This window comes from Mytilus trossulus, chromosome 10 (genome assembly GCF_036588685.1).
Source record: "Mytilus trossulus isolate FHL-02 chromosome 10, PNRI_Mtr1.1.1.hap1, whole genome shotgun sequence".
NCBI lineage: Eukaryota > Metazoa > Mollusca > Bivalvia > Mytilida > Mytilidae > Mytilus > Mytilus trossulus.
The window spans coordinates 48,680,570-48,703,630 of NC_086382.1; the positions used below are offsets into that span (position 1 = coordinate 48,680,570).

At 32.5% G+C, this 23,061-nt stretch overlaps 2 protein-coding genes across 5 annotated transcripts; one reads left to right on the top strand and one right to left on the bottom strand.

Moving 5' to 3' along the window:
- Positions 1-1,494: 1,494 nt before the first annotated feature.
- LOC134687534 (uncharacterized) lies at positions 1,495-15,410 on the bottom strand. 4 transcript variants are annotated; one of them, XM_063547906.1, is made up of 2 exons: positions 15,320-15,410; positions 1,495-3,342 (listed from the first exon to the last, which is right to left on the bottom strand). In XM_063547906.1, the coding sequence occupies exon 2, from the start codon at positions 3,242-3,244 to the stop codon at positions 1,607-1,609; it is 1,638 nt and encodes a 545-aa protein (XP_063403976.1). In that variant the 5' UTR covers positions 3,245-3,342; positions 15,320-15,410; the 3' UTR covers positions 1,495-1,606. The 4 variants fall into 4 exon arrangements, 3 of the variants coding, with proteins under 3 accessions (XP_063403976.1, XP_063403975.1, XP_063403977.1); XM_063547905.1 differs by lacking the exon at positions 15,320-15,410 and adding an exon at positions 11,345-11,410; XM_063547907.1 differs by lacking the exons at positions 1,495-3,342; positions 15,320-15,410 and adding exons at positions 6,881-10,147; positions 11,345-11,410.
- Positions 15,411-19,790: 4,380 nt separating this feature from the next.
- On the top strand, positions 19,791-23,060 carry LOC134687969 (neurogenic locus notch homolog protein 1-like). The gene is made up of 2 exons (XM_063548435.1): positions 19,791-19,902; positions 21,238-23,060. Exons 1-2 carry the CDS (start codon positions 19,791-19,793, stop codon positions 23,058-23,060), a joined length of 1,935 nt encoding a protein of 644 aa, XP_063404505.1.
- Position 23,061: the final 1 nt, after the last annotated feature.

Below are 23,061 nucleotides of genomic sequence, written 5' to 3' on the forward strand. Positions count from 1 at the left end.
TTGTATTTTCCTCTGAATTCGGTATTTTTGTGATTTACTTTTTGTAATACAGTTTGTAAGGGCAGTTAGTAGTTCACTTTCATAATTTAAAAATTAAAAAAAATCATGTATATCATTTCATAGTGAAGCCATGTAGTGTGAAAAATATGAGGCAAACTACCGATTTTCCATTAGACGAGAAAGGGTGAGTATGTTCTAAGAAGAGGTGCTGTAAATAATTTGCAGATCTTGCCTTTTGATCCTTTAGTATGGGGTGTTAATAACCCTTGAGTTGAATTGAAAACATTAAGCAATCGTGAAGTTAATGTTTACGTATGTGATACACCCATGAGTCCGTTAGTCTGAACGGGTGTATTTGTATCTCATTTATGGTTAGTGCAAACAGATAGATTTGAATAATTTGAATGGGATATTAAGCAATGTTACCATATGAGAGAAAATCCTGCAAGGTATACAATTACAATTGAAAATGTCAGGAATCGTTTAATGGCCTGCTTCAAGGGACCTTCCAGGTTTGTTAATGGCGGTTCAAATTTCATGTAATGACATGTTTGTGTAATTTAAATGAGATTATTGATTATCCTGCTTATAAATCGTAGTATGTGTATCTGTAAGAGGTCATAAGAAGGCCTTCTTTATCGTAAAATGTCTGTCCCTATCTAAGATATCCTCAATATCAAACCGTAATCTAAATGTACGACCCTTCATCCTAGTCGATCCTTTCCCTGCTATTACTTTATTTCCGTAAGCAAATACAGCTTATTGGATTTACACAATATAGGTAACCAATAGACAATATACAGCATAATATAACATTTATACACTAATTGTACAAATCAATGAAAGAATTAAGCGGAGTCTGACATATAGACATTTTAAACTAACAAAAACATTTGAATAATTAACCATTACGTGCCTTTTCTGCAGAACGCTTCTCCTCAGAATTTGACAAAAACATCTGATTTTTTGTAGAATTGTTTACTGTCATTTTGATTTGATTGTTTTTGCATAAGAAATAGGGCTTTTAAATGTTTTGAATCGTACCACTATGATGCCGTATGACATAAGAATAGCAGGAGAGACAATAGATACCAAAGGGATTCTAACTGTAAGTTGTGGTACCAATATGTTTTGCTCATGTATGTACACATCAGATTATAAGTCGTATTCAGTAGGTCACATTTGAGGACAGGGGACGGGATTAATAATACAACAATAACAACATTACAACAGTTCCGTCATCATCAGTTGTGCAACATATATTCCATAACGGTGAACTTGTGTTAACGTCCGTAAATTTTTATGAAGGGTAATTCATAAGTAATTATTTGTATAAACGGCGCGATTATTTTGCTGTGGCGTAGCAATTCTTTATAATTAGTTTCAGGTTAATAATTTTCAATTTAAACAGCTAGGTATTCTTTTATTTAACTTACGCATTTATTATTTACTGTTTCAATTACCAAATGGCTATGACTAATTAGACGGTTATAGTTAAATTTTTAATAAATTGATATTTATTTTAAGTTGAAAGTGTTCTCCTTTACACAATATAAATAAATTTATCAAATATGTGGCATTCAATATGGCTTGGTCTTCAACAAGGTTAACGGTAGAGGTATTCAGCAAAGCAAATAGTCGGAACATTCGGTTGATACATGTTGTCAACCATAGTGCCAATAACTAAATGACCACAATTGTCAAAAGCTAAACTCCATGGTATGTCGGTTATTCCAATCGATTGAGATGTTATTGTTTCTAATAATTGTCCCTTGACATCATAAATGTAAATTTCTCCATGTGCCTCATTAGAAACTACTATATCGCCCGCTCTGGATATTGCCAATCCCCTCGGCTGAAAACGTACATTAGGGCCTGTTATTGTTCTTGGGTGTTTGCTTTGCCCTTCAGAATCAAAAATGACAATCCCTCCCCCATTTATTTCGTAAGATTCTATTACTATATCATTGTTCGGGTGTATAGCAATTCGATGGGGAATAGAAAAGCGTACAGCATTGTCCTGGATTGATGGGATTCGCATGATGATTGTCCCATTTCTTGCCATTTTCACAATTTCCCTTTTTGGAGATGAATGGTGTGAATACTCATCGACAAGGCCAAAGAAAATAAAGTCATCCGGAGAAATTGTTATACATGTTGCTTTCAGCGGTTTTAGACATTTGAACTTTTTTAGCTTATAATTTGAGGAAATAGACATTATGCTGTCGTTCCTCCGATCCGTGTATAATATTTGATCCTTGTTCCGATCATAGCAAAAGTCATAAAATTCACACTGTGGGTGTTTAAATTCTTTAACGATGTTAAGTATGTTTGATGAATTGTACGTCACCTTCAAGATGTTACCATAAGCCATTCGTCCTATCCATAAAGTGTGTTGGTCAACACAACATATATTGGACACAAGAGTTGGAAGATTTGTATCAAAACTCAGGTATGGACGAATGAACGACGTTGTCTCCGTAGTCTCTGTTACCTTATCAAATTGAATTTCTTTTGACGTTGATCTCGGACGTCGACTATTGTTAAGAGGTTTGGTTTTTAAAAGTTTCTTTTTCTGTAGGTTACTTTTCTCCCTTTGTGTTTCTCTTTTTTGTTTTAATGCTTTTGATCTTTTCCTTATTATTCTATTACTTGTTAAAGAAGTTAGTTTCAAATGTGTCCGTTGTTGTCGTTCTACCTTTGCAGATTGGTTTTTCTTTGCTTTTATTGAGCCAGATTTAAAATCTTTTAAATCATTTTCTTCAGCTTTTCTTGTACGATGATGTTGGAGGGAAGACAGTCTCCCTCTTTCTAGCTGTCTTGTTCTTGGTATTGAAAAATCTTTCGAGTTTCGTTTATTCTTTTTATCAGTTGGTGTAGACGGCACTGATGACTTAGCTATCTTTGTTTTTGTAGATGGCCCTGATGCCTTAGCTTCCTTTGATTTTGTAGATGACCCTGATGCCTTAACTACCTTTGTTTTTGTAGATGGCACTGATGTCTTAGCTGTTTTTGTAGATGGCACTGATTCCTTAGCTACCTTTGCGTTGGGTTTTTTTATTCTCTGGTCAAATTTTCTTTTTTGATGACGGGATAATGAAACCATTGCACTCGATACTTTTTTCTCACCTTTCGTAGCTAATGACTTTTCCTTTTTCTTACGCATGTCCTTGGTGTGGTCATTTAGCTGTATGGTGCCCTGTAATTCATCTCTAGCAGTTTGCCGAGTAACTCTTGGCTCCATTGAATTAACAGGACAAGTGATAATTGGTTGTTGTTTTTTTTCCAAATTCAGGACTGTGAATCTTCGACAAAATCTCAATCCTTCTCATAAAGGTTTATCTGAAGAAATAAATATTCATACTATTTTATCATTTAAAAATAAATAATATGGTATAACACAATTATGTACTTAGCTAAGATGTTTCTATGACAGGTTCGGTTGTGTATTTTGTTTCGTTTTGTCGTTTGTGGCTTGAGGTCTGTCATTTTTCAGTACAATTCATATATGTCTTAAAATATAATAATCCCTACACGTACAAATTCTATGTTCTATTCAATTCTACAAATACGGTACATTTAGAAAAACTGTGTAAATTATACTGAAATTATTAACGTGAAAGTATGTCCTCCTAGTTATACTTTCTAACTTATGTGTGGTATTTCACACATGCATGTATTAAGTCTTTTTATGCATATATCTATATATATATATGTACCATTTTCTGTAATTTTGTACTTAGTTTATGTGAATAAAAGATTCGATTCGATTCTTATTTGTCAGTATACTCGAGTTAATGTCCATTTTCAATAGATAAAGTATTATGTTAGTCCAGATAATTATAATTTCGTCTCAATATTAAATTCAAAAAGCCTTTCATTACCATGATAGTTATTTGGACTATTATTGTGAAAATATCGATCTCATTCTTAATACAATTCCATTCAATTGGATGAATTTCAAGATTAAATATACGTCATAAAATTACATCCCTGTTTATGGGGTCCTGTGATACTGGTTATGGATGCTTTTAGTTGTTATTCTGAGGTTTACGTGTTTATTAATTAAATGTACTGTTACATTATTATTATTATGTTTGTATCTCTGTGTGATTGGTTTTTCTTGCGTTATTTTTACTGTCACGTAGTCTTGTCATATTAGCAATTCTTATTAACATTGCCATATAAGTAGGAGATTTGGCTACCCACAAAGACAGGTAAAACCCACCATTTGTTCTTACATTGTCCTGAACCAAGTACGTTGTTATCAAGTAGACTGTTTCTATGTATTTTAGTGTTTGTTTTTGTTGACTTTCAGTGTTTCTGTTGTTCCGTTTTTTTCCCTTTATAGTTGATGTGTTTCCCTGGGTTTTAGTTGGTAACCCGGACTTGTTATCTCTTAATATATGACATCTTAACAGCAGTATACCACTGTTGCCTTTATTTTTTCCCAAATCTTTCTCGTTTTAGTAAATTATATTCTAAAGAGAAATACTCATGTTTAAACCAGCTACATTGTTGCGCTTGTCCTAAATCGGGAGCCTCTTTCTTAGTCTTGTCTGATTTTTAATTCTAGTTCAGTTATATGTTTCGGAGTTTAGAATGACGTCCAATATTACTAAACTAGTACACAATTTTATTCAGGGGTCAACTGCGGGATTCTCATCGAGTGTGTTTTTTGTTTGTTTTGTCGTTGTGCCAGTTGAAGTAAAAACATCCAATTTTATCGGGGATTGTTCTTAAGGTAGCACAATACAAAGTTGTTTTCTTCCAATCAATAACCTTTGAAATGTTGTAACTTTCTAATGAATGCATAGAAAATAATAAAAGAGGTATATATAGATAGATAAAAGATTAATCTATTAAATGAATGCAATATTTTTATTATGCAATCATTATGTAATCAATTAGTATGTAATTAGTGGCGAAATCTGGGTAAGTTCACTTGAATTAATTTGGCTCTACCATCTCTGCAACTATACAGAAAATTTTTACGAAATCTGAATCAACACATCATGGGCTTCAATAGGGTGTTACAGATTGTCCCTATGTGATTCTATCCTCTCATAAATCTCTAATTAGTGTAAAAATCCGAACCACATAAAACAAGATAATGTTTAAATAGGTTTAAAATTTGTTTTATACATTCTATCTGAAATCTGAGACACCTTTTTGTACATAATGGCCATAGGAACAACATATACTAAAATCAAACCTCTTGGGATACCTATGCAGAAGCTAATTTCATTTGAAAGTGGAAATTTGGTGAAAAACATTTTAGACACAGTAAACATTATAATTAGTTACATAAATGTTGCATTACACTAACATTGGATTGATTTGAAAGAGTAATCTACTAGCTATCCACATCTACCACTTTTATAAATTTTCAAGCATTATCAAGAAAGTAACAGCATTTTGAAACTTGGGAGTTGAAGTTATAAAATCTTTGTATTGTGCTACCTTAATTCCGTCTCTGAAGAAATATCAATTATCGACATGCGCATTTTGGAGCTGTAAATTTTGGTGCTGTAAATGAGAACCATTGAACATTGAGATCCCGCTTGGCGAGGTGATATTAAAAGGCTCAAACGTTTAGTCAAACGTCAAATAGTTGTCAAGCTTACGACGCTTTTAATATCGATACACCAAGGGGGTAAATAATATATTATCTGCGTGCTGTCATTTAGTATATTGAATACTTTAATGGTACAAAATAGTAGCTTATGCTTATCTAGACAGAATCCAGGAACTGGAATACCTTTCTTTTTGTGTATTTTAAATCATGAACTGTCTGATTGTAACAGTTGTTTTCTTAATGTCCGACATTCAACATCATGTAAAACTGACCGTAATATTGCTCAAACTGAATAGGAATCTCATAAATGTAATACTGTAAATTCGACTTGTCTCATATTATCATAGCAATCCCCAAACATGAACAGTATAACCCTAAATCCTTATTTTAACAATAAGACATACCTTCTCATTTGAAACCTTGTTTATATTTACCTGTATGTGTAAATGTCTTACTGTAGGTTGATCATGTGATATTTGAATATATTATTGATAGATAAATTTGCATAGTGAGCAATTATCTAAAGATTTGGTGAGTGTATTCTATCTATTACAATATAACATTTATTATGTTTCTATGGTCTAAACGTTTCTTCGTTTAACAATGGATCATTTACATTCTTTCGTATACCTATCGTCAGTTAAAGATCGAATTACGGTGACGATAAAAAAAATACAAACAATTATTAAAGGGGCACTAGCTACGAGATATATTTAAAAAAAAGTATGATTTTTTATTTTTCAATCATTAATGAAAATGGAATAGTAATTTGCTTTTAGTCGGCAGTATGGCACAAATCTTTTTAATTTAAGCTAAAAAAAAAACATTGAGAAAGAATAAGTCTCCTGCACCTGAATTATTCGACCTCATTGAATTTGTATTCATGTGAATATAAAGATGAATAACGTATGACGTGTACATGTTCAATTATTTTAAAAAATATTGTAAGTGAAAAAAGGTAAATCATTTAATTGACTGATTCGATCTACAACAAATCATTCCTATACAGGTAATATCGCTGATGAACATATATTTTCATCTATACACATGGAAAAAAGTATTGCAACACCTTGATTTTTTAAAACTTGAAAAATCAGCCTCTTTTTTTGGATGATATATAATAATATATGTGTATGCTATTATTGAGACATAGTTTATGATAACATTGGCATTGAAACGAACAAAAAATGTTTGAAAAAAAAATGATTTATATAACCACAATTTTAATAACAAAATGAAGTGTTTTTTGTACAAAAAATGCATTTTACAACTTTTACTGTAGTCGAACTTTACAATGTCAGGCATTTCAAAATTAATCTTCAGATAACTGTTCGCATTATGGTTTGTCGTTATACGCCAAAGAATTAGAACTTTGTGCGCAGCCTCCAATCAAACGGATAACCGCATCTCAACGTCTGCTGATTCCTGCCACAAATCGACCAATATGTTGTTAAGGTAGCAGCAATCATTTCTGATGAAGGGCATTGTTTATATCATGATGTGTTTGAACTGGTGTGTCCTTTTGTACACTTTCTGCCAAATAGTTTCCCATATATGCTCGATATGGTTCAAATCCGGGCTACGATCGGGCCAAGGAAGATGAACCGAATTCCATTTGAACATTGGATCTTCCTCCACGATGCTAATTTCCAAGTTTGGCGAGCTCTGCACTACATTGGATACGGAAAACTGTGTGTCTGTTCGTAAACAAAGGTCTCCGAAATGGTCTTATCGCACGATAACCAGTTACGATGAGTTGATCTTGAACAGTTCTTGTTAAAAGGCTCTTGTATGGCCACCACTCTCTTTTTATGATTGTCTTGTATGCAATGGGTTTCCTTCTGATCAACCTTTAGTATGCTCGATTTTCTCTAGCAAATGGTAAAGGGGGTCTTCATTATCTCATAAGGTCTTTAACAGCGTTTATTGTCTGATTTTTATTCTCAAAACGACTTATAGTGGAATGGTGATGACCAACAATACGTGCAGTTGTTACAGCGACATCCCTGCTTCTCTTATGCTGATAATCTGCCATCTTGCTGCAGTGAAGAGCTGTCAAGGACCCATTACAAGGTGTCAATCACATAAATTTAAAAACTTGATTTTTTAAAGTGTTGAAAACAAGGAGGATAAAAACATCTGTTTTGCTGTGTACGGGTACAGTAGCTGCATGTGCAGATAAAAACTTATCGAGTCGATATTTATTGATTAAACTCAGGTGATACTTAAATGATGTTTAACTAGTTATATTTACTAAATTATATCACAAACAAATCACAAGTGTTTTTTTTTTCATTTCAATTTCAATTTGGTGTTGCAATACTTTTTTCCAACTGTATATATTATGAAATTAAATAGATTACTATTGCTACAATGCATCAGTCCCATTTAAGCAATACATTCCTATTGACAATAATGAGTCATGCGTATCCTTGTACACTTTATGCACATTAACGATAAATCTGTGCTAAAGACTAAAATTGCAAGTTTGGTTACAAGAACCTTTCACGGACAAGTCTATATATTTTTTTTTAATTATTAATTTTACCTTGCAATCCTATTTTTCTCAGACAGGAACCAACCTCTTTAATTTATTTACTAAGTTTCGTCGACTTAACGAACACACAAAATGCCAAAATTATATTCTTTTAACATATTGAATACGAGTGTATTTTATTATTTTTAAACATACTTTGATCCGGATTTTTTTTAAATTAATTATCCATACACATACAAACATAACGTTACAAAATGGCTAGATAAAACAATTACACTTTATTTGTAGTCACATTAGTTAAATTGTAATAATAACATCTCATTTGTATATACAAAATGAAAAACGAAGTAATATGATAATTGATAACACGATATTCTACAAACAATGTATTCCCAATTTTCATTATCAATTCGGCTCTCTTAACATTTAGCCGTCAAAGTATTCTGCAAAGTAGATCAAAGGAGTATTTGCTGTACCAATAAGTAAATGACCACATGTGTCAAATGCTAAACTCCACGGTCTAACGGATATTCCAATCAAATTTGATTGTACTGTTTTCATTAATTGTCCTTTGGCATTGAGTATATAAAACTCGCCGTTTGCCTCATTACAACATATAATATTGCCGTCTTTAGATATTGTAAATCCAAACGGTGTAAAAGTTACACCAGGGGATGTAACTGTGTTTTTAAACTTATGTTGCCCTTCAGAATCAAAGCTAAGCATCATTCCCCCAGTTTTGTCGGAAGCTGCTACAACTATGTCATTGTTTGGATGAATAGCAATTTGGTGCGGCATTGTAAAACGTACCAGATTATCTTGAATGGATGGGATTCGCATAACGACAGTTCCATTTTTTGCCATTTTTACGATTTCCCTGGATCGTGATTCCTCATATGAATACTCATCTACGAGGCCGACGAAAATAAAATCATCAGGAGTAACTGTTATACATGTTGGATACAACGGTTTCACACTTTTCAACTTTTTCATCTCATATTTTGAGGAAATAGACATTATGCTGTTATTACTTCGATCTGTGTATAAAATATGATCCTTCTTCCGATCATAGCAAAAATCATAAAAATTACACTGTGAATGTGTAAACACTTTAACAATAGTGAGAGTTTTGAATGAATTGTATTTTACTTTCATGATACTACCGAAAGACATGTCTCCTATCCAAAAGGTGTTTTGGTCAACACAACATATATTGGTTACACGATCCAGATCGGGTTTTAAACTAAGAAATGGGCGAATGCAAGGAGATTGCTCAACAATCTCTTTTCTCTGTTTAAATTTAGTTGCGTGTACATTTGGCATTGAACTCGAACGTCGACTTTCTTTAGAAGGCTTTGAAGATCTAGGGTTTTTTTCGGGTGTGTCAATTTTCTGCAATTGGGTATTATATTTCATTGTGCCAATCACGGATTTCGACTTTTGCCTTTTCGTCATTTTATTAGATGCTGCAGTAGTAATTTTATCAGAGGCTACAGTAGTTATTTTCAAAGGTGTCCATTTTCGTTGATTTACCCTTGTAGCTTTACTTTTCTGTCTTTTTCTAAATTCAGGTTTAGCATGTTTTGTTTCAGTAACTGCGTTTTTGTTAAGACCAGGATGTTGAAGTGTAGACGGTCTCCCTTTTCCTCTTTTCTTTTCTCCTGTCCTACGTTTTGCAAAAGCTTTCGAGTTTTGTTTATTCTTTTTATCAGTTGTGTTTGTAGATGACACTGATACTTTAGCTACTTTTGCTATTTGTTCTATTATCCTCCGTTCATGTTTTCGTTTTCGTTGGGAGGATGCCGAACCCACAGATTTTTTAAATGACGTGTTCGATGCCATATTATCACCTGTATTTGCTAATGATAAAGCATCCTTTGTACTTATCTCTTTGTTGTGGTCAACGTGCTGTATGTTGTCTTGTAATATTGTTCTGATAGTTTGCCGTGTAATTCTTGGTTCCATTGAAATTAAAGGATAATTGGTGATGTTGTATTGCTTTAATCAAAGGTAAGAACCGTCAATCTCCTATAAAATCTTCATCCAATCTCATTGAATACAGGCAGGTTCATCTGGGGGGAAATCATACCTTCTTTAGTTTTCGTTAAATTCATTATTGTAAGCTTTTGCATATTTTTTTTTATTGAGGGTCTTATAGGGATTTGCAGAATGTTGAATTAAAATGCTATGAACTTTATTAGATATAGGAAGAAGTGGTGTGAGTGCCAATGAGAACTGTTCATTTTCCGTTTTGTACAAAACAAGGGAAATTACTAAATTTTAAACAAAAAATTATCTTAAAGATTAGAAACAGGGCAAACACGATGCATATATTTATATAACACATTATGGTCTTCTATAATGTCTCGATCAGTTCTACCTTCATGCAGTCCTCATGAATAACGTCAAATATTGAATGCATTAACTTTAATTTATCTAAGTATTCAATTGGAATTAATTTGCGTAGTGTATGTCAATATCGACCGTTCAAAGAAAAACATCCTTTGTGAAAACCAGTCTTTTGACTCCATTCTCCATTCTAATTTTATTGTTTGACACCAGGCTCTGCATCTGTTTATTGTTTTGAGATCCGGTTTACGAATACGGCGCCTTGTTCCGACGAAATTTATCACGGCTCAAGATACGCGCATTGGAACCCAGCCCCAAAACCTGTGGTGTTACCTTTTTTTTCTTATATGGTTTGCCATTTTTCCAGTGACAACGAAATTAATCGAATGAGCATTTACTTTATGCTACAAATGACAGATTCATGAAATTCTAATAAACTTTTTATATCAGATACATACATGTATAGTCTTAAGTGAAAACTAAATTCTACGTATTATTATTCAAATAGTTTTATGCATTCGAACAGATTTATGATGTTTTGATTTGCCCTTTTTCTGGACGGACAATGATGAATCAAAACAGGTAAATTCGTTATAAGAATGAACCGATATACTTTAAGAGTAAGCAATGTGTGAGCCAATGCTTCCATTTCAAACGATTTTCTTATGTACACACAAATACCTTAAGTTTGTGGATCTATAAATGAACTATAAGATACTGTGTATTAATCGATTGTTGTTTTCATATAGTCATGTACCATTTAAAATCATTCAGAATTGACCGAATTAACGCTGGTACTATATTTTGATAGCTTATATGCTGTACTTAAAGTTCGTCGTACCATTACATTCCATTAGCATATCAATCCCTAACATTAATCGTTAAAACACTTATACATTATATAAAATATAAAGACCTACCATCTTATTCAAAATGTTGTTTACATTTGTTACTAAGTAGGCTATGATCATGTGATATATGTGTACCTTTATTAACTATTAAAGTTAATTTTTGTACCGTATGTAATTAGCTAACGTGAGGAACTTTAATGAACAATATGAGTACACTTAAATAGATGAAGTTATTTATAACATTTCTATAATTATATTACTGCAATTTTCTATATACTTAAGTTAACAATGTTAATTATTGGAATGAATTCAATATATCTTTTAAATGTAAACGCCTTAAATATTAAAGTTTTTATATATCAAGACAAAAAAAAGGTTACCTTTTTCGTTTTTGTTTTTTTCTTTTACTAGAAATATTTTTTTAAACATTTACTTTATTATCTCTACCTAACATATTTCTGATATGTCGTATGTCGAGTTGCCGTCAATAATGTTGAAATTGTGCTTTTTCATCCAAAGCTAACTGATGTTAATAATCTTTGACAACCATTTTTTTCCACAAAAAGGTGGGGGCGGGCCCTGTATTTTCCTTTGGCATTATCTCAATTCGGTGTACTATATCTGAGTTACATCAAGATTTAATACAAAAGAATATATTTTAATTATTTATGAAGGGGTATTTTCACATTTTTACTTTTCTCTATGGGAAAGTTTAACACATGCATACTATTCATTGACATTTGCAAGGACCAAGGGTTTACTTAAGATATAATTATGATCATCCTTTGAACTCCTACTGTCCTGGTAGTACAACTCTTGCTAAACGAACAGATTTTAGTTATTTAGAAAGGGGTATTTCTACAGTTTTACATTTTTATAGACTATAGAAAAGTCTAATAAAATTGAGAATGGAAATGGGGAATGTGTCAAAGAGACAACAACCCGACCAAATAAAAAAACAACAGCAGAAGGTCACCAACAGGTCTTTAATGTAGCGAGAAATTCCCGCACCCGGAGGCGTCCTTCAGCTGGCCCCTAAACAAATATATACTAGTTCAGTGATAATGAACGCCATACTTATTTCCAAATTGTACACAAGAAACCAAAAATAAAAATAATACAAGACTAACAAAGGCCAGAGGCTCCTGACTTGGGACAGGCGCAAAAATGCGGTGGGGTTAAACATGTTTGTGAGATTACATACATGCGGCGGGGTTAAACATGTTTGTGAGATTTAATACATGCATACTGTACATTAACGTATGCAAGAAACAAGAACTGACTGGTGGATATACGTATGATCATCGTTTGACTCCTACTGTCGAACTCTTGGTGGTAAGGCGGAATAATAGCAGAGCTGGGATGTTATATCAAATGCCTCTGTGTTATTCAGAAAAAGCCGGATGAATTTTATTATCCTTTTGTGTGAGATTTTTTTGCATATGAGAATGAAAAATACAACTTCATCTATATGTACACAGAAACCACTGTGGATACTTGTAATCCATTATATTATGACGTTCTTCTTTCATTTGAGATACAAAGCTTTGTTTTAATTCAATTGAAACAAGGCAGCACGTCATTGACGTCACTATTAACATTGCAACATTTGTTGTAGCGTAAACAACGCCGGAGATAAAAATTGACATTTGTGTAGCTCGTGATGTTCTTCTTTCACTTGAGATACAAAGCTTTGTTTAAATTCAATTGAAATAAGGGTAGCGCATGCTTGACGTCACTATGCACTCTTAACCTTGCAACATTAGTTTTAGCGTAAACAACGCCGGAGATAAAACCAAAAATGACATTTGTTTATCTTGCAATTAAATTAAATAATTGAAAATCCTTACAAAATCGTTTTGGTTTCATCTTATCAAAATGCCATATTTTTCCATTTGTCATATCAAAACATACAAAAACATTCGTTCTTATGTTGTACTGTTATACCACTGTCCCAGGTAAGGGGGAGGATTGGGATCCCGCTAACATGTTTAACCCCGCCACATTATTAATGTATATGCCTGTCCCAAGTCAGGAGCCTGTAATTCAGTGGTTGTCGTTTGTTTATGTGTTACATGTTTGTTTTTCGTACATTTTTTTAAATAGATAAGGCCGTTAGTTTTCTCCTTTGAATTGTTTTACATTGTCTTATCGGGGCCTTTTATAGCTGACTATAGGCGGTATGGGCTTTGCTCATTGTTGAAGGCCGTACGGTGACCTATAATTGTTAATGTTTGTGTCAGTTTGGTCTTTTGTGGATAGTGGATAGTTGTCTCATTAGCAATCATACCACATCTTCTTTTTTATAATATTGCCGTTTAGGAGATTGTTAATCCAAAAGATTAAACGGGGCAGAAAACTACGTTTAAAAGATTTTCTTAAATTGATTAGATTGCATAACGACTGTTCTGTTTTTTGGCAAATGTTACGCTTTTCCTAATTCGCGATTGCTAGTATGAATTTTCAACGACGAATATGAAATTATCAGTAGAAAATGTTAAACATGTTGATGATAACGATTTGACATTTTTGAACATTTTCAGGAAATAGACATTATGTTATTGTTTGGCGATCAGTGTAAATAATATGATCATTGTTCCTATCAAAGCAAAATTCCTATCTATAAGCGTTTTGGTCAACACGACATAGATTGTTATAAAAACTCAAAATTGGCGTATGATAGGAGATTGTTCCGTAGTCCCTTTACTAAATAGAGTCAAAATACTTGGCGTTGGTTTCCGATTCCAGTAAGTTCTTTTGTATTCACACCTGGATGTTGAAGCGCATACAGCCTTCAATTTTTGATTACTTATCTTCCTGTCTTTAATACGTTTTGATAAAGCTTTCGAGTTATGTGTATTCCTTTTGACAGTTGTTAATGTAGATGGCACTGATGCTTTCGCTATTTTTCCTTTTGGTTCTTTTATTATCTGGTCAGAGCTCAGTTTTCGATTTATTTTAAGCAATGCTGAAACCACTGAACCTTTTAATGACGCTTTCGATACCATTTGATCACTTTTGTTAGGTAATGGTTGTGCGCTCATACGTAACTCCTTGTTGTTTTTAACCAGATGCATATTGTCTTTTAACTTTCCTCTACCAGATTGTCGGGTTATTCTTGGTTTCATTAAAACGGAATTATTTGTTCACAGGTTTTTTTTTATGTTTCAATCACAAGTAAAACATCGTGAATCTTAGATGAAAACGTGATTCCTTCTCATCGAAATTCAAGTTAATCTAAAACATAAACTTATTCACATTATTTTTACTCTTTGTTTAATTCTATCATTCTTACATTATTATTAGCCTAGATTAGGCTATGACGAGGTCCGAAAAACCTCTTTTTTTAAATTTCCATGTCTAGACAGGAAATGTTATAGTAAAGCATTAAATAAAAATTGTAAATTGCATATGGTTCATGAATGAATTAAAAAGAAATTAGATTAAGATAAAGTTAACCTCTCCAGAGAAGTTCAACATTTTCCAAGCAAGTAAAAAACTAGCTATTAAAATGCTAACACTTTTTGGCCATGACGCTTTTTAACTACTTTGGTTAGTGTAAACTTATACATATTTGTCTTTGAGCAGTCCTGTTAAAGCTAAATCCAAAGAAAGCGCCTCCAACGCATGAAATATATAAAGATTTGATTTTTTAGTCTTTTAAACAAGTTTGAACAAAAGACATTTTCAGTACCATTTTTACAAACTTGCCTGCAATTGTTGCTGTCAGTGTTAAAGTGAGTGCACATATCAGTAATCAAACTTTGTCTTTAGATGCTATTTTGTGGTGTTAAAGATTAGCTTTTGTCTAACTTTCAATCCATGAAGGTTACAAATTTACAAACTTCAAATCAGAAGTATTTGTTTTTAAATCCTGTATGACAAGTTGTTGCTTCCTTGTCTCCAGTGGAATACAATTGACGACAATGCGACATGTACTAATTAGAATATCCAATATGCTTTACTTAAATTCCTCGTGCTATTCCATATTCATATCAAAACCAAATTGTTAAACCAACAAATACTTAAAATATCAAGACCTACCTTCGTATTTCGTATTGTTTACATGTGTCACTACAGTAAGTATGATCATGTTTTATGTGTATGTTAATGTTGTGTGTCATATGTTATGCACATACTTTGAATGAATTCAATACTTTAAATGAATTCAATACTTTAAATATTGATTTTTGACACGATAAGTTAATCGTTTTAAAAGAGGGCGTCAATACAAACATAATTATACTAGACTTTTAAAAAAACTTTTGTAGACGAAACGTGCTTCTAGCGTATTCATTCCATGATCACTGGTATTAACGAGATAATCGTAACTGGAATTACGACTATTCCAATATGGCGACGGCAGATATAGGTAAAATCTTTACAGTCATTTTTTTTTAAATATAGCATGTTTTTGTCAATAGTTACTTAGCTGCAAGGTCTTTCTATACCATTACATCATATTTGAATCGTAACGGTGCACTGGAATTGTCTAAGCGCTTTGAAAATTGCCGTTGAAAAAATCGGGATGATAATCGTAACTCGAAAAAAAGATAATCTAAATTAGGGTATAAAAAAAAGAAAAAATAATCGTAACTGGAAAGTGCTTTAATATTGACACTGAAAACGTATATTTGATAGCACATGATGAAATTATAGCGATAAATTAATAACGAACGTTTAAACATCTAATGACATTTCACTCCCGGTTTTTATTGGAGTTCGTGTTGTTTCTTATTTATTATTTATAACTGTTGATATAAATGTCCCTTGGTTTTAATTGTCTGGTCATCTTTTAATGCATATATTATTAATAGTTCTAATGAAAACACCTACATACTAGTATATCAAAAGATTTGAAGGGTGAACAAGCTTCAAGAAATTTTGATATGAAAAACACGAACTATGTTAATATACAGAAATTTTTAAGAACTAGGAATGTCACAAAATATGGGAATGACCAAAGAGGAAATTTTAAAGGAAGTTATGATATATTGCAATTATTGCCAGGCAAAACGCTTGTGTGACTCTACATCAGATTTCTGATTAAGACGGTAAACAAACATTTATTTATCCTGAATAAAAACATAGACAATATAGTTAATATTGTTGTAATTCATTTATTTCAGGTGGCTATATGTGCTATTTCTGCCCCCGGGAAGCCACTGCTTATTCATTTTAATCAAATCAAGAAATTAGGGACTACAGTTTTCATGTCACTTCATTTTTCTTAGTTGATATCACTTAAAAGTTATAAAGAACAAGGGATAACTTTAAAAATAAACACAACCGACAAAAAGATTACTTTCAAACGAAAACATGTTGACGCTCACATACAAGGATTTTTGACACACAAAATAACCATTGAAATGCAGAAAGACACATGTATTATGTTTCAGTTACTATTATCCGATAAAGAAATTACGATTATCAAAGAAGAAAAATGCATGTAGAGTTACGATTATCATCCCGAATTTTTCAACGGCAATTTTCAAAAGCGATTAGACAATTCCAGTGCACCGTTACGATTCAAATATGATGTAATGGTACAGAAGACCTTGCAGCTGAGTAACTATTGACAAAAAAATGCTACATTTGAGAAAAATGACTGTAAATATGTTACGTATATCTACCGTCGCCATATTGGGATAGTCGTAATTCAAGTTACGATTACCTCTTTTATACCAGTGATCATGAGTTTATATAAGTGTTCATATATCATGACAATAACATTGACTTTTTTTCGGTTTATTATTTTTGCATCTACTCCCTTTCTTACGTTCCCTAATATGCCTTACGTATGGTCAGTAATAAAAAAACAATCAAACATTAACTTCCAAGATGGTAACTTGTCACCACTGTTGTTTCCACTGCTTTTAAATCATGTTAGCGAATGTATCTCTTTATCATACAATGGATTATTGTGGTGTGTTTTTTTGTGTTATGAGACAGTGTAAAAATTACTACAAACTATAAAAAAAAATTAAGATATGGAGTTGTTTTCCAAAATCAGTTATTTCTGGTGTCGAACAATCGACCATTTGTTTACCTACTATTCCATGTATATCTGAGTAGGTTAAGATGCATGATTCATTCAGGTGTAAGGAGACATAGCAGTAGTACCTCTCTGATATTTAAGCAGAAATTCAGTTTGTATCATGCATTTATCTATTTTCATTCGGAATTACAATGTGTTCATAAGATTTCATTATGTAAAGACATAGCGTGGATGGGAAAAAAATGTAATATTATTTTTGGGAAGACAATTCTTGTGATAGTCTAACAATGGCAACTGTGGACCTCTTTTAATTTTAAAATACAGGTATTAAGATGATAACTTGTCAAAGGAGTTGCCTTCACTGCTCTTAAATCATTTGAACTAATTTACCCCAAAGCATATAGTATATCACAAAAGGTTGCATACGAAAAAGGGTCGAACAAAACCATTCCCTTACATTTGAAAGATGTGAATTGATCTTACATTTCATTGCAGCAAAAAAAATGTGTCATCGACATATATCTTGAGTGTTTCAAAGCACCATTATTTTTAATTGTGTTTTGTGTTTCTACAGAATATTTTGGAAACCTGAGGTAACATGCGACTTTTTGTGTTTCTTTACACACTTTGATTATTTAACCTTGTATGCTTACATTTCCCCAAGTAAAATTTTTAAATTGTTTGTATATACATTGACTGACAAATCTATGGGACGTATAAAATTTTCTAACGTGAGACACGCGAATCAATGAATGTGTTTGTAGATATATGTTTTGTGTGTTCTGTTCTGTTCCTTTTAAAATTGTTACACGATGATGACTGCTGTACCCATATTTTGACTATTTTATTTATTATGTCTGTTTAGTTCACGCATCATCGTAAATATAACGGAACTTGATGAGACTGTCATCAAAGTGAGAGATTTAGCGCTTTTCAACCAGGTTTAATCTACCATTTTTTCTATATTTGAAAATGCCTGTACCAAGTCAGGAACATGACAGTTCTTGTCCATTCGTTTTTGGTGTGTTTTGTCATTTGATTTTGCCATGTGATTGGATTCTCCTCTGAGTTCAGTATTTTTGTGATTTTACTTTTTATAAAGCTTTAACACAGGAAGAAAAGCACGTTGAAAATTTGAATGGTTAACATCCAGTTATGATTATTTTCTAATATATTTTCTTATATTATATAGTATTGGACAGGATAAAACTATACTCATGCCAAGTATTTCTTTATTCGAAATATATATATATTCGATGTTCTATATAAAAGCGAGCTATACCCTGGTTTAGTCCTGATCTCTATGATGAGTTTATTTACATACAACTATATGCGATATGTGCGCTGACCAGTGTACTGCAGAACAAATTACTAGTTTTGAGGATTTGTTTTTTCCAATTATATCAACGGTACCATTCTCATTGCACCAGATGCGTCTTCCAAAAGTCAATGTCTATTCGTTCAGGTTCGTCAGGTTCAATCCATCATTTTCTATATAAGTAAATGCCTGTACCACGTGAGGAAAATGACAGTTGTCATACATTCATTTGATCGGCTTGAGCCTTTGATTTAGCGATTTGATTAAGGATTTTTTTTGAATTTTCCTTGAAGTTCGGTATTTTTGGTGATTTTACTTTTTCTGATGATGTTCAAGGTCAAAATACTTGAAATACCAAAATATAATACATAAATGAAAACATGGTAAAACATAAAATGACCCAAACTCGGACAGGGAATGAGAGATATACCCGAGAGAGCGATATTCCTTTAATTAAAATTATTCAAAGAATTTTATAACAGCAAACCTACATGAAAAATAAACATGAAGTGACAAATTAAGGAGTGAAGGTACCTTTTTTTGCAATATATAATAAGATTGAAATGTTAATCTCTAGACGAAATAATAGAGTCTTGTATTTCCTCTTGCTTCTCATCATGTATGAAACTTCATTTTCCTATATAATGTTTAGTTTTTTTTAATACACAAGTATAATTAATTTTTCCTTTATAATGTTAGATAAATTCTAATCTCTCTAAAATGAGTAGGTTAGTTCAATTTAATACAGAAAGCATGTCCTACCATTTATATCGTATACGATTTATATACTAGTATTTAGGACAGTATTTTAAAAAAATTAGGTTGATTACAAATACAATACTCGTATTGTAAGTAAACTCTCGCGAGACGAGATTTTGTATAACTTACATTTCACTTTATAGCATACTATAATTAAATTGGTAGTCATCAGTCACAACGAATTATTTTCCATATATTGATTTCCGCAGGACACAAAATAATAAATAACACTATATTAATTCATAATTTGAAATACAATGCTACATTTTAACTCCCTTACTACATGGAAGCTATCGAATAACCCGCCTCTTTTAATATGTTGATATAACACTTAGATACTTATTTGATTGTCACCCTATGATACGACGACACATTGTTTTATGTTATATAACAAAGAATTTTGCAGTTGATGAGTGTAAAACTTTGGCATCAATGCAAATATGGATCAGTGCAGCCAATATGCATTAAGTTTTGGCACTGTTACTTTAGTCGTGTTTCAAATTTTAGCAGCAACTCATTGTTTCGAACTAAATGGAACGTCTTCTAATACAGGTACAGATTTTGTTGATCATTATTATTTAGTATTGCTTAATCATGATTAATTTGCTCACTCTTTTTAGTAGATTCAAAAGATTCACTGGGGTAAGAAAAACATATTTATTTTTTTTAATTCTCCCTGCCGCCGGTAAAACTCTTGCCAAAGTACTTTATGTATAGATACGCAGTCACTCATGTCGGAACGTGGACGTCAAATATAATGCACATTCTCTAGTTTTCAGTGTAGTGATTTGTGAACCTATTTGTCTATTCTTTGTCTTTTGAGTTGGGTTTTTATTTTTTGTTTTTTCGTGATGTCGCGGTTTCTCTCGGCTTATGAGGTATGTTGTCCCTTTTGCATTTTTCGCCTTCATTTTCTGTTTTTCTTGTCCTGAAAATTAACTTAATATTTATGCCGCTGGATTTTACGCAAGCAACACTTTTTTATTTGTAAAATGGTTTGTAAGTATTTGAATGTTTTGTCAATAATTTGTCTCTTTATTTCTCATGTCTATTTGTAATGACACAGTATGTCACTAATCATGATGTTTAAAATGAAGAATTGTTTCCTTATATGATTTGCTCAATCGGTTTTATTGCTTATCACTTTTAATTCAGATGTACAAAGAAAGACCAAATGATTGATTTCTTAACCCTCTGTTCCTTTACTATGCGAGTTTCTTCATCAACCACTTGCTATCGTACAACAGACATTATAGAAGATGTTATCAAATAGTCCGTTTCTCCTTATATGTGTAAGCTTTTTTTGGATGGTTTTTGCCATTTAGTGTTTCTGTCGTTCCGGTGTTTCCCTCTTATAGTTGATGTGTTTCTCTCGATTTTAGTTTGTAATCTGAATTTGGTTTTCGCTTAATCCAGATATGACTTATAAAAGCGTTATACTACTGTTGCTTTTATAGGGAGATCAATCTAAGAGTTGTTCTATAAGACTCAGACAGAGGATAAAAGGCGAAATTTCGTATTTGATATATTGCCATTTTTTAGGGTAAATACTAATATGCAGACTCAACTTGATGGATTATTAATTGCAATTTCTAACTTGAATTACTTATTAGTTTTACTATTTCATATTTGTCTTTAGTATAACAAATATAATGTAGACCCAATAAATTTCTTTGGCAGCCACAATTCCTTTATTTTCCACTCATCATCAAAATGTCATTACCTTATCCGGAAGAACTCTTTTACAGTTCCTTACTTTTGTATGTATTGTTATTTTGTTCTCCCTTTACATGCATAAAATATATCCACTATATCTGGAGCAACAACAAATCATACATTCGGTAAAAAGTAATGCTTTTAAAATCGTTAGTATATTCACTTTTTCAGACTACAGTTACAATGATACAGAACTGATTGAAACTAGCTACAACCAATCTAATACAAGTCCGTTGTTAAATGAAAGTAACAAAGAAAAAACAGAAAATATTTTGGATGCTCAAGCATATAGTTTAGCTCTCTCGTCAAACAGATCAACGAAAATACAGGATGTACTACAAAACATCTCACAGGATAGCCTATGCAACATATCAACAATTATCGAGGTATGTTGCCTTTCATCATGCTGTAACCAAACCGATGTTAACAACAGAGATTATCGAAGTATTCCGTACAGACCAGTACAGAAAACTCAATACAACTGTTCACAGTTATTTGCTATAATAACTGACCAGACCTGCAGATTGAACTTTACCCTCTGCATATATAATTTCACTGATACTTTAAGGCTTATTTCTGGTAACACATCTGACGTATACACCCCATGGCTTGAATTTATTAACAAATTATCAGTCAATGATATTGATGACTGTAACTTTTCGTTTACTGATATTCAAAATGATACACAAACTGTCGATTGTATATTGCTAAATGAAAACGGATCTTCAGAAAATGCTTCTATTTACGATATTCCATGTGATCATATTACTTGCAGAGCAGATACACTTAAAGAGTTATGTGTAACGTATATATGTGATAATCACATACAAGTTTTCGATAAATCATGCTTTTGTGATGAGAATATTCACCAACCTAAATGTTCCGAACATTGTAATGATGGTTACTGCAATAATACGACTGGTGAATGTAGTTCTTGTAAATTTGGTTGGTTTGGAAATGCATGTGAACATAGATGCATAAATAACTGTAAGAGATGTATAGACAACTCCACATGCCTCGAATGTATTGACGGTTTTTATGGGCGCATGTGCGATCACAAATGTTCTAATGATTGTCAAATTTGTTCAAAAGACGGAAAAGTATGTGATTCTTGCAAAACAAATAACGATTTTGGACCCCAATGTGCATGTAAGGTGAACCAGTGTTTTAAGTATAGTCCAATGCTGAGATGTCTCGAATGTAAACAACCTGGTTGGTATGTGTCACTTGGAGGTTGTTGCCCATGTAGTCATAACTGTGTAGGCGGGTTTGCCAGTTGTGACAATATAACAGGTTCTTGCTCAGACGGATGTATAGATGAATATTATGGAGATACATGTTCTGATAAATGTAGTACCCATTGTTTGGAAAAACCTACAAAATGTAACTCGCTAACTGGAGAGTGTGCAAATGGCTGTGAACAAAACTGGTATAGTTCTACATGCAGTTATGAATGCCCATTGTTTTATCCTTATTGCGAGCTTTGTTCTAATACTACTGATTTTGGAATGAAGTGTGTCAAATGTATGGATGGCTATTATATGCCACAGAAATACAGTCTGACAGACAATGAACGATCCTATTTAAGTGGTTATTGTTTCCCATGTAACCATTGTTTGAATAAAACCTGTGATGGGTATAACGGTATTTGTACGAAAGGCTGTAAATTAAAAGGTCACTATAACTCGGATGATTTTATCTTAGGAGAGAAAAACTGTGTTTTAGAGTGCATTTCATGTTGGAATCAGAACTGTGATTTTATAAATGGAACCTGTTTGGATGGTTGTGTACATGGACTTTATGGTAGCCACTGTGATTTAACTTGTAGTGAATCATGTGTGTACAGTACATGCGACCAATCATCTGGTGACTGTCTCTCCTGTAATGTTGGCAACTATGGCCCTTGGTGTAAAAGTAGTTGTGGCCACTGTGAGAAAAACGGATGTGACCAATACACTGGAGAATGCGATGGTAATATTACATACTTCTTGTAAT